Below are 18,631 nucleotides of genomic sequence, written 5' to 3'. Positions count from 1 at the left end.
GAAGGCCACAAAAGCATGAAGCTGCTTTCTGTTTCTGTCTGTGTATCCTCAGAGTCCAGAGGACAGGTCACAGTGACTCAGCCTGGAGTAGTGAGCTCCACTGTGGGAGGATCTGTCTCCATCTCATGCAGAACCAGTCATGGGGTGAATGGCGCTGACTTTTCCTGGTATCAACAGAAAGATGGAGAAACTCCTAAACTCCTCATTTATTATATCAGCAGCAGACAATCAGGGACTCCAACTCGTTTTACAGGCAGTGGAACATCTAGTGGAACAGATTTCACTCTGACCATCAGTGGAGTTCAGGCTGAAGATGCAGCAGTTTATTACTGTTTGCCTGAATTCTACATCAACAGCAAACTCTCGTTCACACAGTGAAAAACAGTCGTACAAAAACCTCCCTCATCCAGAGAGAACAGAAACTGAACTGATCCAGTTCAATGAACACACAAACACACACATACTCTGATCTACTGGTCACAAGGATTAGTGTCACTATGTAGTTGTGAGGCTTTGCAACAGATTGTTCTGAGGGCTCCACCTTTGTCTAAATGGGGCTGCGTTGGCTCCAGTGACCAAAAATGGATCGAGTACCAGCAGGGGCAGAAAATGGACACATTGTTTCCACACTCTGTGATAAAATTAGGGCTGTCAGATTTGTCGCGTTAAAAACGCGTTAATCTGACATGTGCTTGACGCCGACAATTTTTTTGACGCATTAATCGCCGATTTTCCATAGACTGTATATAATGGGGGGACCTCATAGCTGGATAAGTCCGTTATTTTTACAGTCAATGGGATTTTCTCATACGTGCCTTTCCATACCTTGCGTGCGGGCGTCTCCCCCCCGTAACTCACCGGCTGCTCTCACTAGATCACGGGCGGGTCTCCAACCATCGAGCTGCTAGCTAAATCCGGCCGTTGCTATAGGACCTGGAGAGCTCCTGCACTCTAACCCGGTTCCGGTTCGCGTCCAGTACCACGTCTGGTGGTACCGGCTCGCGTCCGGCGCCGCGTCCCGAGAACTGCGGACCCCCGACATTCCGAACAGCAAGCGCACCGGGGGACGTTTTAAATGTTCTGGAGGTTTAAGCGTGATCCAGCATAGTGGTCTGTCTGCCGGCATATTCATGGCGTAAGCTCCGCCGCGTTCTCTGGCTGCATCGAGCTGCAGCCAGAGAACGCGGCGGCAGTAACAGACTGTCAAACTATCCACAGAGTATCCCGCTTTTCTCAGTCTTTAATGTTTTAAAAAACAAAAGTTAATTGGAAATGATAAATCTCTATTTCATTTATTACTGTAGTTCAGCAGAGGAGGAAAAGATTTGGTCCTGACAAAAAATGAACATGAAAGTGTTATGGAAATTTTATTTTTGATGTTTTTTTATTTTATTTTACTGAACGTTGATTGACGTTTTGAATTTAAAATGCCCTTCACTTAGACTTGGGCTTTTGTTAGGGATTTTATGTTACAGCCTTTTATTGTTAAGAAAGTTTATCTCAATACCATGTTACAAAATAAAGTATTTCTGATGAAAACTATTAATTTTGCCATTCTTGTTTTCATAATCAATGTAGAACTGCTAAATTCCACGAAGCACACATTTTTTTCCTTAAAAAAGGCCACATTGTAATTTGCGATTAATCACGAGTTAACTCAGGACAGTGCGATTAATCGCGATTAAAAAATTTAATCGCCTGACAGCTCTAGATAAAATGTATATTTTTTTCAATGTTTTGACTTATATTGATCTCAATATGTTCAAGTATGTTAATTCATGGACATGTGTTCAATCTTTTAATTGCTACTGTATTTATTGTTCTGAAAACAGACTGTATGTGTAGAAACTCTGAACTCCTGAGTTTTAGAATCTGTTTCTGCTTTGCAATTTCTAGCAGTAAGTTCTGCTTTTTAACGATACTTGGAAGCTTGTTTCCCTTTATTTCTTTTTTTTTTACAAAAATGTACTTAATTCATCCTAAAATAGCTGATGTCAGTATAAAAAATAAATGTATTTTGTCATAGTAGGACGAGTAAAGAGTTCAAATGAAAATAGTTTTTTATTTGATTACAACTTTTTTATGTTAAACTGCAACAAGCCAAAAATGCAAACAGAGTTTGAGAAAGAGAATGTAAAAGAAGAACTACATAGAAAAAAGATTTATATCCAGAATGTTTGCGTTCAGGACTGGGAGCACTGGTCTCTCCTGAGAGTCTCTGAGACTGCAGTCTGGGATCCTCTCTTGGCCTCACAGGTCACCTTCTCCCACTGGTCTGCAGAGAGCCTCAGGGTGCTGCTCCAGCTGTAGAGGCCGTCCTTCTGCAGCACCCCGGGGCTCCTGCTCTCCTCCCAGTTGCTGCTGCTGCTGCCGACCACCTTCCAGGACAGAGTCCAGTCTGAGGGGAAGCCCTTGTTGGCCACACACATGAGTGTGGCCTTCCCCTGCTGCAGCTCCTTGGTGGAGGGGAGGAGCACGGTCAGGGAGGGCGGGGCATCACCTAGGAGACACCAAATCCTGTCAGGTGTTTTTCTGCTCCATCAGTCATTGATTCACACATTGTTTCACTTCCTTGAAGAAATCTCTCATGCAGATCAGCAACAAGAGAAACTTCAGTTTACACTGAAAAATGTCCAACTGGGTTAGAAAAAGAGCAGATGAATCTTCATGGAGAAAACAAGTTTGGACTGAATGTCTTTATAAACATTCATCAGACATTTAATACATGAATATAAATTATGACAAAAACAAAACACTCATGTTGGATTGCTGTGATGTAGAAACTCATTGAAAAAACAAACGTTTTGAAATACATTATGTCAAAGAATCAGTTTGGAAAGAATTTTAAGAGGATAAAAACAGAATCTTGGTACACGATGATAAAATTGACTTGAAATAATTTTTTTAAAGCACTCTGTTGTTTGCACAATACATTATGAGAAGAAAAAATATTTTTAGGTTTCAGAAATGAATATAAAAGAGTTTAGGTTCATTTAGTAAAAACGATAAAACTTAAATTATTCTACAGGTAATATTTAAAATATATACATTTTTAACTTCCAGTCTGTTTTTTTTATTTATTTATTTATTTATTTTTACTAAAAGTCATCCACAGTAATACAAACTGACCGTGTTTTCCTAAAAAACCTCTAACGCTACAGAGAAACGCTCTCCAGCTGTTTTAATATGAACTAAATTTTCTGAATTTATCAATTTACACAAGTAGAAATGTTTTTATATATATATATATATATAACAAGGCAACAGAATTTTATAAGTTTCACACAGTCTTGGTCTGCTATAAAAAATGTATTTTACCAAAAATAATATAATCTAATTTTTAAAAGTATAACAGTAACTCAAGACCAATTAAAGAAAGAAATTCATCCATAAATACATAGAAAGACACAAAAAGATCGACTTACTTCCAACTTCCAGTCTGGTTCCTCCACCAAAAGTCCACCACAGTGATACAAACTGGTTAAAGCGTCGTACAAAAACCTCTGACTGTACAGAGACACGCTCTCTGACTCTGAAACAAACAAACTCAACTGAAATAATGACAGTAAATCTATATATAATGCATATTGTTGCTTAAATTTAAATTTTATTGGGTTATTGGAATGTAATTAAACTGTAAAAATATTTTAAACTATTTTAATAAAACACAAAGTTGTAAATATTTTGACATTAACACAAAACCACTAAAATCAAAGAATGATTGAAAACTGCTTCAAACAAATCTATATAAATATGTCATTTGGACTAATAGTGCAACATTCCATGATTAGCTATGTTTCAAAACTAACAAGAAGATAATACAGAAGATTTCAGAATTAAATACAGAAAACTGTGATTTACAGAAAGCAACTTTGGAATTATTGTTCTTTTATTTACATTTGTATCTTTAGATTTTCATTAAATAAATGTTTTCAGGGGTAATTTCATTGTCATGTTTCTCTCCATATTTGATCAATGCAGTGATAAGTTATTGTAGTTTGTATCAGTTTTGCACTCTGGGTTTCAGGCTGAATTCTGGGAAATTTTAAATGCACTTACTTTTGCTTACTTGTTTTACAAACACCTTAATAATTAATTAAATTAAATGGTTTGTGTGTAGAATAATGTGTGTGTATGAATGATGGTGACATGTGTAGAACAGCAGCTCCTGACTGGTTCAGTGTGTTTGCATATGTGTGCTGCCTCTCTGCTTCCAGCAGTTAAAGCTCAGTGTTGATCAGTGGCTGTCCAGACCTATTAGAGACTCGGACTCGCCCGCAGCACAATGATGATGTCACTGACTCTGCTGCTCTTCTCCCTGGAGCTCCTCGTTCAGGGTGAGACTCTCTTCTGAAAACTTTGCTTCCAGCAGCAACCAGGTTCTCCACAATGATGGAGAGACTCTCAAACAAGCAGCACTGACATTCTTCTTCTAGGTTTTTCTTTGAGCTGATTTTGTCTCAATAATTCTTCTCTGTTTTCTCTTTTTAGCTTCATCAGAAGAACTCCTGACTCCGACTACTGGAGCTCAGTCTGTAGTTCAAGGACAGACTGTCTCCATCACATGTACAGCCAGTCAAAGCCCTAGCTACTGCTTCAACTGGTATCTTCAGAAACAAGGAGAAGTCCCTAAACTTCTTGTTCGTTGTACAAGCACTCGTCAGTCTGGAGTTTCTGATCGTTTCAGTGGATCAAACTCTGGATTAGATTACACTCTGACCATCAGTGGAGTTCAGCCTGAAGATTCAGGAGTTTATTACTGTCAGACTGGCTACAGCATTAACAGTCAGTCTGTGTTCACACAGTGAAAAACCGTCATACAAAAACCTCCATCAGAAACTGAACTGAGAATGAAACGGTTCACTGAAGACACATATGGATGCACACACACACACACACACCCCTACACCCCTTCACACTCATACACACTCATAGCCCAGTTAAAACAAGGATGTCATCACGTCAGGCTCAAAGCCAGTCTGCTAAGCCAGTTCTGTTCTGTATCTGCTGCGTTGATCTTCTAGTCTCGCTCTTCACCGCTACAATGTTTAAATCTTGTAAATATTTTACTGTATGATTATCCCTTATGCTCTCTTATGGGGTCCAGATGACCCTACCCTTATATTGATGTGTAATCCTTCCTATGACAAAGGTGGATAAAGGTGGAAAGGATTTTATGTCTTCCATGGATATCAGTCGAGATAAAGCATCATTGAGAGTCTTCAGGGTTCTGTCTTGTGTGTTCCAGATGATCCACTTTTAATGTAAACGGGCCTAGAATAGCACAAGAGTTAGAAAACTAGAAGTTCAGGTTTAACAAAGTCATTCTGCTGCTTTAAGCTGTCAGTTTAAAATTCATTTAAATGAACTAAGACTGATCATTTCAGCACTTTTCAATTAGAAAATGAAGACTATAAATATTCTTTTTGATTTTTACACTTTTTATCATTTGAATTTTAGATTTATTCTATCATTAAACAATAAACATACAACCCACAAATTATTTGTTTTCTTTAAAGTGTCAGAAAATGTCTAAAGTGCAGCAATAAATATAAAAAATGATTTTAGTGATGATGATGAAGATGATCCATGTTCCTGTTGGAGTGAGTGGTTGCATTTCCATAGAGACACTTTGCATCAGCAGCTCCATGCTCCAGTGCTCTGGGAGACTTTATAGTCCTGAGAGTTGAAGACTGGATGACTGACAGCTGTCCTTCATCACAGCAGAAGACACACAAATCCTCCTCCTCCTCATCATCATCATCATCATCATCAAACATGAGTGTGATCTGCGTCCTCATCTGGACTCTCCTCTGCTGCTGCTTCACAGGTAAAGTCCAGAGAATCCAACTCCTCTCCTCTATGAACATCCGTCCCTCTGAAATGAAGGCCACAAAAGCATGAAGCTGCTTTCTGTTTCTGTCTCTGTATCCTCAGAGTCCAGAGGACAGGTCACAGTGACTCAGCCTGGAGCAGTGAGCTCCAATGTGGGAGGATCTGTCTCCATCTCATGTACAACCAGTCACACAGTGAATGGAGATAACTTTTCTTGGTACCAACAGAAAGATGGAGAAACTCCTAAACTCCTCATTTATGATATCAGCAACAGACAATCAGGGACTCTAAGTCGTTTTACAGGCAGTGGAACAGTTAATGGACAAGATTTCACTCTGACCATCAGCGGAGTTCAGGCTGAAGATGCAGCAGTTTATTACTGTATGGGTGAATTCAAGATCAACAGCAAATACTCGTTCACACAGTGAAAAACAGTCGTACAAAAACCTCACCAGTTAAAAGGAACAGAAACTGACTGATGCAGTTCATTCACTGTGGACACACACCAACATGTCCATTCAAACACATGAATATTTTTTTTAATGTAAGCTAATTTATAGCTATTCGTATTTTTTTACAAAATATTCTGTAATATATATTATATATTCTTTATTATCACACATGTCCAGATATTTCAATTTACATTTAGAGAACTTTGAAATTCATCTTGGAAATATATTCTGTCTGTCTTTTACAACTATTCTGCAATATAAATAGATAATTCATAAACCTCATTTTGTGAAAACTTAACACCTAAATTAAGAATAGTCTAAAATGAGAGAATAAAATATTATGTTTGTTTCTCAATTCAAATATTTTCATTTAATTATTTAAAAATGTTCCAGTTTTACATAACATGTCATTAATTTAACTACAGAATAGACATGTTGTTCTTCTTCTTGTTGCTTCAGGAACATGTTTTTCATTTTTGTGTTTCATTTTTTGTCTTGATAATATGAACTGTTTGATATTGAAGCTGCATTTGTTGCAGCTGTAATTTAAGTCTGTTGAATTACATATACATAAATATAGAATTGATAGTTTTCTACATTCTAATGAAGAAGAACTGTAGAACTTTAGAGGTGCTGAGGAACACTGTGTGTTTTCTAGCTACACTGAAAAAAGTGAAACGTTGGATCAATAAACAAACGTTTTAAGTTAATGGTTTACTAAACTCAAAATTTTGATTTGATATAAAATATTTTTAAATGTAACAAATTGCAGAATATTTGGTAAAACCGAACTATGTCAGAACTACCAGAGAGAAAAAAGACAACATGTTGATCTTGCTATGAGAGCAGCAGAGTTTGAGGACTTGAACTAATTAAAATGGATTTGTGATAAACAGGACATAAGAATGAAAGAAAAATAATCAACAAGTGTCAAACATTTATAAGAACCTCTGCAGCAAGTTTGAAAAAAATATTCTAAAGAAATATTTTGTTTCTATCGCATAAAGAAAATAGCAGCTGTGTTAAGCTCTTAGATCTGTAGTGTTTTACACTTTGGATTAAATTTAAGTTTGATAACTGATTTGTCTGACTTTTCTTTGTAACTCCAGTTCTACTGTTGTATTTATCTTGCATTTCAGGATGGAAAAAGGAATTACAACTAATTCTTCCAAGAACTCCTAAAAATATGACGGAGAACTCCATCTCAAAACAGAATCAACTCCATCACTTCTATCACTTCTATCACTCTTATTTGGCTTTAATGTGTTTATCAATGTTCTTTCATGTACAAGAGTGTCTAAGTCATTGATTGTAAGTGTCTTCATTGTTAGGTCTGGTAACTGAATGGATGTGTAGAAACTCTGAAATCTGAGCTAAAAAGCTGCTTCTTTAAGTTCTTTAAGTGTTTTTCTTATTCTGTATACATATATTTCAGTCTTCACAAAATATTTCATGTCAGTATAAAAATGCTTTGCTTCTGCCTTAATAGGAATCATGGAAAAAAATCAGTTAGAAAAATACTTCTATTTGTAGATAGTTCAATTAAATTAAAATAAATTAATTAAAACTGTAACCGCGTCAAGCGGTTGCAGGAATTCAACATGAATCCATGTTAATTTATGGGAAATTTTAAAGAGACTCAGTTTTGGTTAATTGTTGTAAAAACATCTTCAAATAAATGGACGACCTGCATATGTGTGTTATTGAAATATGAAAAATAATAATTTAATAATAATAATATATTTTATTTATATGGCACCTTTCTGGACACCCAAGGTCACCTTACAGATAAAAACAAAACATAATATACATCTTAAAAATGACAGTCATAAAACTTATAAAATGTAGTACAATTCCAGTAACTAGGGTGGATATGCCAGTCTGAAGATCTTTGTACATTAATAAAAACCCACGATTAAAAAAAGATAGAATTCCTCTAATGACAGTAACCACATTTATGTTCATGGCATTTAAATTAGGCTCACAGTGACTCAATTAAATCTATTTTAATAACTAAACAAAAAAAGGTCTCAAATACTCTGTGATAAATATTGTTATGCTTAAAAAATTACTTTCAGTATTCTGAAACCTTGATGATGAAAATGATCCATGTTCCTGTTGGAGTGAGTGGTTGCATTTCCATAGAGACACTTTGCATCAGCAGCTCCATGCTCCAGTGCTCTGGGAGACTTTATAGTCCTGAGAGTTGAAGACTGGATGACTGACAGCTGTCCTTCATCACAGCAGAAGACACACAAATCCTCCTCCTCCTCATCATCATCAAACATGAGTGTGATCTGCGTCCTCATCTGGACTCTCCTCTGCTGCTGCTTCACAGGTAAATCCAGAGAATCCAACTCCTCTCCTCTATGAACATCCGTCCCTCTGAAATGAAGGCCACAAAAGCATGAAGCTGATTTCTGTTTCTTTCTCTGTATCCTCAGAGTCCAGAGGACAGGTCACGGCGACTCAGCCTGGAGCAGTGAGCTCCAATGTGGGAGGATCTGTCTCCATCTCGTGCAGAAGCAGTCAGAATGTTTATGGCAACGACCGTTTAGCCTGGTATCAACAGAAAGATGGAGAAAAGCCTAAACGACTAATTTACTATGCTACCACTCGAGAATCAGGGATTCCAACTCGTTTTACAGGCAGTGGATCAAACTCTGATTTCACTCTGACCATCAGTGGAGTTCAGGCTGAAGATGCAGCAGTTTATTACTGTCTGAGTTATCACGAGATCAACAGTCAGAGTGTGTTCACACAGTGAAAAACAGTCGTACAAAAACCTCCCTTATTCAGGCTGAACAGAAACTGAACTGACTGCTGCAGCTGGAAGATGCTGCAGATACTGATACAGTTCACTGAACATCCATTCCATTAAAGTCACAAACACTGACAATAGATATCTAAAATGAAGAGATATGATGACTTATTCCCATTTTTCTAGCTACTTGTTAGTATTTTTTTCTGGACTTTAAAGTAAGCAACTTTACAAAACACAAATATGTTTTATAAAATAAATGAAGCAATTTTACTAAAAAACATAATAGAACTGCATACATAAAATTGTGATGATATCATTTATTTAAAAAACAAAAAAGGTGAATATGCCATCATTTCATCATGAATGAAAAAGTGTGCTTTTTTTTAAAAAAGAAAATGTGTCATTCAATTAAATTCGCAGCTCAAAAGACACATCAAAACAATGTTTGGTTTTACTTTAAAATTTCTGCTTCTAGAATAGTGAGATTCAAAGGTCTCCTTCTTGTGTTTTTTTATTGTATTTTTTTGTTTATGACAGAGTCACCATAATCAAAAGTAAACTTACAAACGTATGAGAAAAAGATAACATTTTTTCAAGAGATAAAGGTATATTGAAATTATTTTGATATGACTTGAATGAAAGACTTAAAATAAATAAAGAACAAGCTAATTGGTAACACTCACCAAGAGCGGACGCTTTTCTCTGAGCTCCCTTATCTATCTCCCTACCAAGGCTCTTTGTCTCGTCTCCCCAATCCTACTGCGACTACTCTCAGTTTTTCTCACTTTCAAGAAACATGGATCTGATCTGCTGGGCTGCGAATGCGATTGACCAAATTTATTCCACCATGCGAGGTGGGAAAGCGGATCCTACCTGCCCAGGGGGCACGTCTGTGGCTGGATATGTGAATGATCCTTGGGGCAAATGGAGAATTTTCTGCCTGTCGCAACTCTCTCTGGAAGATGTTGAAGATGTTTACATCATTGGATTACTGGTCTCCGGCTTTCTGCTGATTGGAACTGGTGGAACCTGGATGTACCGGAACGTGGCGAAGTGGCTCTCAGACAAGGGCGGACTGGGAGTGCTTTGCGCTGGGACGCAGAGAGACGTACAGACTCAGACTGAAAAATTGAATGGACTGGAGGCCAAGATCGATGCTCAGTCTGCCCACGTGTATCGCGTGTGTCGGCTCGACTTGGAGGAAATCAAGAAAATTGACCAGATCTGTGAATTTCTCCGCCATAACGCAGCACCTGGACTTCAGCAGGCAGACAGAAAGTTTTGTCTGTCTGCGAGAAAACAAACATCTCTAATCAGGAAACCCCCCATCTGTACCAAAACAATCCCGCGGAAGGTGGGAGAAACTGAGCCCGTCGTCATGGTAATCTGCATTCCTCCCCTGCCATGACCTTCACCACAAATTCAACGCCTTGGTGACTCTCTCTTCTCTCAGGCCCCCCCTCGACTGTGCCTTAGAGCGCTGTGCTATCGCGCACAGCTGCCACCTGGCTGGACGTGTTGGGAGTCAGTTTGTGGACCTTTTTGTCTTGTGAAATAAATGTGCTTCAATGTTGATGTATTTTTGCTTGTACTTTTAACTCATGCCGCCCTTGTGCGACACGGGCTGAAGATACTTGATTTTTGACATCCTTCCTTTCCTGTACCCTCATGTGTCTTTTTCGGGCGATAAGCGCTGTAGTAACAGCTGCTGCCCACCACCTAATTTCCCCCCCCCTGGGATTAATAAAGTATAATTGATTGATTGATTGATTGATTGATTGAATTATCTAAATATAATCTTGAAATAAAATTGTCCTCAAATATGAGAGACATGGAGCTTGTTGTAAGAAGTTTCTGTCCTTCTGACATTTATCATAATTAACCACAGTGAAGAAAAACAACAGAGTCCACAAGAAAAGATGACAAGTGTTTATTTCAGCTTTAAAAATGCAACAATGAAAATGAAGATTTTGTCAATTGAATAAAAAATTGAAAGAAGTAATTAAAGAGAACAATAATGTGAATGCTTGCGTTCAGGACTGGGAGCACTGGTCTCTCCTGAGAGTCTCTGAGACTGCAGTCTGGGATCCTCTCTTGGCCTCACAGGTCACCTTCTCCCACTGGTCTGCAGAGAGCCTCAGGGTGCTGCTCCAGCTGTAGAGGCCGTCCTTCTGCAGCACCCCGGGGCTCCTGCTCTCCTCCCAGTTGCTGCTGCTGCTGCCGACCACCTTCCAGGACAGAGTCCAGTCTGAGGGGAAGCCCTTGTTGGCCACACACATGAGTGTGGCCTTCCCCTGCTGCAGCTCCTTGGTGGAGGGGAGGAGCACGGTCAGGGAGGGCGGGGCATCACCTAGGAGACACCAAATTCTGTCAGGTGTTTTTCTGCTCCATCAGTCATTGATTCACACATTGTTTCACTTCCTTGAAGAAATCTCTCATGCAGATCAGCAACAAGAGAAACTTCAGTTTACACGGAAAAATGTCCAACTGGGTTAGAAAAAGAGCAGATGAATCATCATGGAGAAAACAAGTTTGGACTGAAGGTCTTTAAAAACATTCATCAGACATTAAAGAAATGAGGAAATTATGACAACATAAAGTCGTGTAGAAAATTCTTGAAATAACAATTGAATGCTGTGAATATTTACATTTTAAAAAATCAGATTGGAAAGACACATTTTGGGGTAAAAACTGCATCTTAATCCACTGGGACCACATTTACATAACATCATTTAAAAACACACTTAATTGAACAATATATTACGTTAAAAACAAGATATCTTTATATTTAAATATTTCAACAAAAAATGTTTTAGCTTCATTTGATGAAATTAACCAAATAAATGTAAAAAATTCTCTAAACTTTCAACATCAGGTCTGAGTTCTTCACCAAAAGTCCACTACGGTGATACAAACTGACTGATGTGTTTTACTAAATCCCCGGAGTGTTTACTGACAGTTTTTCCAGCTGTTTTCATTTAAACTAATTATTCCAAAGTTCTTGATTTAGACACAGAAATTATGTTTTTTTATATAAAAAGGTAATTCAGTTTTATAAAAAAGACTAAGTCTGCTTAAAAATGTTTTTCACTAAAAATAAAGTAATCTTATTTTTAAAGGTATACTCATAACTCACAGTAAAATTAAAGAAGAAAGTATGACACAAATACATAAAGAACAAAAAGATCGACTTACTTCCAACATCCAGTCTGGTTCCTCCACCAAAAGTCCACCACAGTGATACAAACTGGTTGAAGCGTCGTACAAAAACCTCTGACTGTACAGAGACACGCTCTCTGACTCTGAAACAAACAAACTCAAATGATGGAAGAAAATCTGAAGATGACACATCTTATTGTTAAAATGTGAAATGTATTCAGTTCATAATTTGTAAATAAACTCTATAGAACTATTGAAAGTATTTTAATAAAACACATAGTTGTGAATATAATCACATTAAAGCACAAGCGCTAAATTCCAAGAAAGACTGAAAGCTGTCTCAAAGAAATCTACAAAAAAATAAAATTTTGACTAATTGTTCAAAATCATGATGTACCAAGATACAGAACTAGTAAACAGTTTGATCCCAAATAATTTAGTAGTAATAATAATGAAAATAAAGTGGAAACAACTTTAGAGTTTTTGTGTTTTCTTGCATTTATATTCATATCTTTATCTTTTGTTTAAAATAAGGTTTTATTTTAGGAGCTTTATTGTGCTGCTGCAATCTGCAAACTCTCATGATTTCTTTCAAACATTTTAATAAATGGAATGATTAAGTATTGTAGTTTGTATGACTTTTGCACTCAAGCTTCATGTTGTATTCTGGGAAATTTCAAAAAGGCTTGATTTTGGTCACTTGTTGTACAGACTCCTTGTGTGAAATAATAATGGAATAATAATATAGTAATATCCGTCACTCAAATAAAGTGGAGGTAAATACATGAGTTTGTATGAATGATGGTGACATGTGTAGAACAGCAGCTCCTGACTGGTTCAGTGTGTTTGCATATGTGTGCTGCCTCTCTGCTTCCAGCAGTTAAAGCTCAGTGTTGATCAGTGGCTGTCCAGACCTTTCAGAGACTCGGACTCGCCCGCAGCACAATTATGATGTCACTGACTCTGCTGCTCTTCACCCTGGAGCTCCTCGTTCAGGGTGAGACTCTCTTCTGAAAACTTTGCTTCCAGCAGCAACCAGGTTCTCCACAATGATGGAGAGACTCTCAAACAAGCAGCACTGACATTCTTCTTATAGGTTTTTCTTTGAGCTGATTTTGTCTCAATAATTTATCTCTTTTTTCTTTTTTCAGCTTCATCAGGAGAACTGCTGACTCAGACTACTGGAGCTCAGTCTGTAGTTCAAGGACAGACTGTCTCCATCAGATGTAAAACCAGTCAAAGCCCTAGCCACTGGTTTAACTGGTATCTTCAGAAACAAGGAGAAGTCCCTAAACTTCTAATTTATGCTACAAACTCTCGTCAGTCTGGAGTTTCTGATCGTTTCAGTGGATCAAGCTCTGGATTAGATTACACTCTGACCATCAGTGGAGTTCAGCCTGAAGATTCAGGAGTTTATTACTGTCAGACTGGCCACAGCATCAACAGTCAGTATGTGTTCACACAGTGAAAAACCGTCGTACAAAAACCTCCATAAGAAACTGAACTGAGAATGAAACAGTTCACTGAACACTCCCCCACCCCCTCTCACACACACATTTATTTTATTCAGTTATTTTTACTGTTCATAGAGGTTGGTATGACTGATCCATTTTAATTAATTTTATTCATCTATTAAAGGGGCCAATATTTTCTTAAGCCTTTCAGAGTGAACTATATCCATATTACTTTTAGAACACTAAAAAACAAATTATTTATGAAATGTTTGTTATGTTTTGTGAGTTTTTCCTAACCAAAAGTGAAATGACTCGATTACCAAGGGTCTGCCTGCCGTTGTGTGTGGCTGCCATCATGGAGAAATCCCTGTGTCTGCATTTCTTCACAGATGGATGCACATACAATATATTTGCCTTTAGTAGGTCCGGCCATTACTTTACTGTGTCACAAAACAAATACGCACAGCTTCTGCACGCCTGTGCAGGACGTGAGGGGTGTCTTAAAGGAGCGCCGTGTCTAAAGTAAATACCTGTTCAAGCTGGACTTTACTGAAGACATGACACAACTGGAAGAAATGCTAAAAACAAAAGCATTTAGCTAAATTCTAATTCAACAGAGACAGTCATAGCTAGAGGGGGAATGCAGTAGTTCTGTGGCCGGAAACGTGCTCACGCATTGGCTGTGTCGGCGCGCGTTCGGGTGGCCGCTTTCAATGGGGAGTCTATGCAAATGTGTGTAGAGCAGAATTTCAGATTTCTGCCTGTGTTTTCGTGGACTTTTCAGTGGGGGTGGCCACTTGAATGCGCGCCACCAACACTAAAACCTGCAGTAAAGACATCTGTTGGGTTTGCCGTTGAATATCATGATCAGGGAGCGAAATGTGTTTACAAGAAGTACACTGTCGGCAAGATTTGCCTCATCTCTATATCTTACAATGTGGGAAACAAGTCCAACATGACCGTCCACCTCTGATGTCATCACCCACCCCTGTTACCTTCTAAAGGTTGAACAAATAGGCAGGTAACACGATAAAAACATTCCAGATACATTTCAAAAGACTTACAGATAAACACACGAAAAATAACTGACGTCATCAGAGTGTTTTTGCTAAATCTCTGCAGTCTTTTTTCAGTGGTTGATATGAGGACTTTTGTCATTTATTGAAAACAGTTGACCCACAATATAGTGTATCAGCATGTCCATATTTCACAGGAAATATATATATACCTGCACTTTATGAACAAGTGCGCAAAGAGATTGAAGATGATTTAGTAAAAACGTATAAGGGCAGCACTTTGAGATTTTATCTAGAAAGTTGCTTTATAAATAAAGATTATTGTTATTGTTATTATTATTATTAAGAATCATTGATGGTTATGATATTTCAAGAGCGCTAATAGTGTCTCATTATCATCTAATTGAAAAACAAACCTTTATGAAATGACAACAAATAATCCTGTTAAGTATTTAATTGTTTATAAATATGACATTTAGTTTTCTGATAATTATATTGATGAAGATGATCCCTGTTCCTGTTGGAGTGAGTGGTTGCATTTCCATAGAGACACTTTGCATCAGCAGCTCCATGCTCCAGTGCTCTGGGAGACTTTATAGTCCTGAGAGTTGAAGACTGGATGACTGACAGCTGTCCTTCATCACAGCAGAAGACACACAAATCCTCCTCCTCCTCATCATCATCATCATCATCAAACATGAGTGTGATCTGCGTCCTCATCTGGACTCTCCTCTGCTGCTGCTTCACAGGTAAAGTCCAGAGAATCCAACTCCTCTCCTCTATGAACATCCGTCCCTCTGAAATGAAGGCCACAAAAGCATGAAGCTGCTTTCTGTTTCTGTCTCTGTATCCTCAGAGTCCAGAGGACAGGTCACAGTGACTCAGCCTGGAGCAGTGAGCTCCAATGTGGGAGGATCTGTCTCTGTCTCATGTACAACCAGTCAGAATGTTTATAGCAACAACTTTTTAGCCTGGTATCAACAGAAAGATGGAGAAACTCCTAAACTACTAATTTATCTAGCTACCACTCGAGATTCAGGGACTCCAACTCGTTTTACAGGCAGTGGATCAAACTCTGATTTCACTCTGACCATCAGTGGAGTTCAGGCTGAAGATGCAGCAGTTTATTACTGTCAGAGTCTTCACATCATCAACAGTCAGTGGACGATCACACAGTGAAAAACAGTCGTACAAAAACCTCCCTCATTCAGGCTGAACAGAAACTGAACTGACTGCTGCAGCTGGAAGATGCTGCAGACACAGATACAGTTCACTGAACATCCATTCTAACAAACACTCACAATAGACACCTAAAATGAAGAGATATGATGACTTATTTCAATTTTTCTATCTATTTGTTAGCATTTTTACAAAACACAAATATGTTTTACAAAATAAATAAAGCAATTTTACTGAGAAACATAATAGAACTGCATACATAAAATTGTGATGATACAATTTATTTTTCATAAAAAAAATTGTGAATATGCCATTATTTCATCATGAATGAAAATGTGTGCTTTTTAAAAAAAAAATAAAATGTGTCATTAAATTAAATTTGCAGCTCAAAAGACACATTAAAACACTGTTTGGTTTTAGATTAAAAATTCTGCTGCTAGAATAGTGAGATTCAAAGGTCTCCTTCTTGTGTTTTTTATTGTATTTTGTCGTTTATGACAGAGTCACCATAATTAAAAGTAAATTTAAAAAGATAAACATATGATAAAAAGATAACATTTTTTCAAAAGATAAAGGTATATTGAAATTATTTTCATATGACTTGAATGAAAGACTTGATATGAATAAAGAACAAGCTATTTGGTAGCAAAATAATCAAAATAAAATCTTGAAACAAATTTGTCCTCAAATATGAGAGACATGGAGCTTGTTGTAAGAAATTTCTGTCCTTATGACATTTATCATAATTAACCACAGTGAAGAAAAACAACAGAGTCCACAAGAAAAGATGACAAGTGTTTATTTCAGTCTTTAAAAATGCAACAATGAAAAGAAAAATTTTGTCAATTGAATAAAAATTTGAAAGAAGCAATTAAAGAGAACAGTTATGTGAATGCTTCAGTTCAGGACTGGGAGCACTGGTCTCTCCTGAGAGTCTCTGAGACTGCAGTCTGGGATCCTCTCTTGGCCTCACAGGTCACCTTCTCCCACTGGTCTGCAGAGAGCCTCAGGGTGCTGCTCCAGCTGTAGAGGCCGTCCTTCTGCAGCACCCCGGGGCTCCTGCTCTCCTCCCAGTTGCTGCTGCTGCTGCCGACCACCTTCCAGGACAGAGTCCAGTCTGAGGGGAAGCCCTTGTTGGCCACACACATGAGTGTGGCCTTCCCCTGCTGCAGCTCCTTGGTGGAGGGGAGGAGCACGGTCAGGGAGGGGGGCACATGACCCACTGCAGAGAAACAGAGAAAACATTTTAGAGCTGAGATCAAACTGTTGAGAGTTTCACTTCCCTCTCTAAGATCAGTAACCATGGTAACAGACAGGCATCACTGATGAACCACAGAAACAGAAGTTTCTGAACTAAAGATGAACATGATGAAAAAAGTATTTTTTTCTATTTCTAACACTTTTCTTATATTTTTTTAACTTTTCTTCTAGCAACATTTATAAGATGACTTGTTTATCCACCACATTAAAGCGTCTCATTCATGTTTCTGCATTAAGAGCTGCAAAGAATTCTCAATCCAGAAGGATTATTCTGTGTTTTTAAGCTTTACTTTCTTACCTCTGTTAATAAATCATATGCTGATAATCACAGTAGATGAATATTAAATAAACATTAAAACAAAACTAGAATCTGTTGTAACCATTCATTATATTGCAGTTTTGTTCATTCACTAAAAGCTCATTAGAAGATGCTAACAGAGAAATTGACAACAAAGTTCAGTGTTACCATGAAATTCTTTAACAGAAACACAAAAAGTTGTTCTGATTCACAAGTTCAGACAGAAATTATTAATCAGAGAAGTTATAAGAACGATGAGGAAGTTACAGATGTTTACAACTATGAATATCTTCCAATTCTTTCTTTGACATGTTTACACAAATACATTCTCAATTTACAGTATTTATGACTGAATTACATTATAATGTTTAATAACAGCAGGAACTGAAAGTTAAAGAAGAATTCTTTTACCAGAGTAATACAAACTATGTATGTACAATAAAATGTTTTTTTTTTTTTTTTTAATAATAGAAGTAAATCACATTAAATATAATTTAACAAATGTCTTAAAGTTAAGCAGGACCAAAATGTACATTTTGGAATGAATGAAAAGTACTTACAGTCAACTTCCAGTCTGGTTCCTCCACCAAAAGTCCACCACAGTGATACAAACTGGTTGAAGCATCGTACAAAAACCTCAGACTGTACAGAGACACGCTCTCTGACTCTGAAACAAACAAACTCAAAGATAACAGAAAATGAACTAGAAATAATACATTGTATTGTTAAAATTTGCTTTTTTTCAATTATAGAGTTGTATTTAATCTATAAATAACCTTTTAAATTATACTAATAAAACACAAAGTTGTAAATATTGTCATATTAAGACAAATGAATGATTCAAAGGTGCATCAAAGACATTTGCAAAAATACATCATTTTGAAGAATTGCAAAAAATTGCATAATTAAATAAGTTATAAAACTACTTAAATTAAAATGCCAAAGAATTTAGAAAAAAAAAAAACAGAAAACGCTGATTAACCTAATGTAACTTTAGATTTATTCTTCTTTCTTTCACATATATTCATATATTTAGATTTTCTGTAAATAAATACTTTGTCGGGAATTTAACAGAAAATACTGATTTACAGAAAACCTCTTCAGATTGATTCTGCTTTATTCCATTTATATTCACATCTTTAGATTTTCAATAAAGAAGTGTTTTAGAAGTGTTTTTGGTAGAGTTTCACTGTCATGTTTCTCTCCATATTTTG

The 18,631-nt window shown here is 37.1% G+C and overlaps 7 gene segments (V, D, J or C); 4 read left to right on the top strand and 3 right to left on the bottom strand.

The window, feature by feature from the left end:
- Positions 1-1,943: 1,943 nt before the first annotated feature.
- LOC112162633 lies at positions 1,944-3,785 on the bottom strand. The segment is given in 3 exon segments: positions 1,944-2,500; positions 3,426-3,551; positions 3,779-3,785. Coding segments are annotated over 3 exon segments (450 nt in total).
- A 481-nt stretch (positions 3,786-4,266) lies between these two features.
- LOC112162424 lies at positions 4,267-4,808 on the top strand. The segment is given in 2 exon segments: positions 4,267-4,337; positions 4,492-4,808. Coding segments are annotated over 2 exon segments (369 nt in total).
- A 965-nt stretch (positions 4,809-5,773) lies between these two features.
- On the top strand, positions 5,774-6,277 carry LOC112162423. The segment is given in 2 exon segments: positions 5,774-5,830; positions 5,938-6,277. Coding segments are annotated over 2 exon segments (378 nt in total).
- Positions 6,278-11,057: 4,780 nt separating this feature from the next.
- LOC118599395 lies at positions 11,058-12,868 on the bottom strand. The segment is given in 3 exon segments: positions 11,058-11,401; positions 12,247-12,387; positions 12,850-12,868. Coding segments are annotated over 3 exon segments (477 nt in total).
- Positions 12,869-13,142: 274 nt separating this feature from the next.
- LOC118599354 lies at positions 13,143-13,737 on the top strand. The segment is given in 2 exon segments: positions 13,143-13,207; positions 13,362-13,737. Coding segments are annotated over 2 exon segments (366 nt in total).
- A 1,640-nt stretch (positions 13,738-15,377) lies between these two features.
- LOC112162478 lies at positions 15,378-16,435 on the top strand. The segment is given in 2 exon segments: positions 15,378-15,429; positions 15,537-16,435. Coding segments are annotated over 2 exon segments (375 nt in total).
- Positions 16,436-16,680: 245 nt separating this feature from the next.
- The window catches only part of LOC112162420, a 2,974-nt gene continuing 1,023 nt past the window's right edge, over positions 16,681-18,631 (bottom strand). Inside the window, 2 exon segments of the C gene segment in view lie at positions 16,681-17,081; positions 17,978-18,182. Of these exon segments, the coding sequence occupies positions 16,762-17,081; positions 17,978-18,182 (525 nt within the window).

This window comes from Oryzias melastigma, linkage group LG11, assembly GCF_002922805.2.
Source record: "Oryzias melastigma strain HK-1 linkage group LG11, ASM292280v2, whole genome shotgun sequence".
Lineage (NCBI taxonomy): Eukaryota > Metazoa > Chordata > Actinopteri > Beloniformes > Adrianichthyidae > Oryzias > Oryzias melastigma.
Note: the sequence above shows the minus strand (reverse complement) of the source record. Positions and strands in the feature narration are given on the sequence as shown.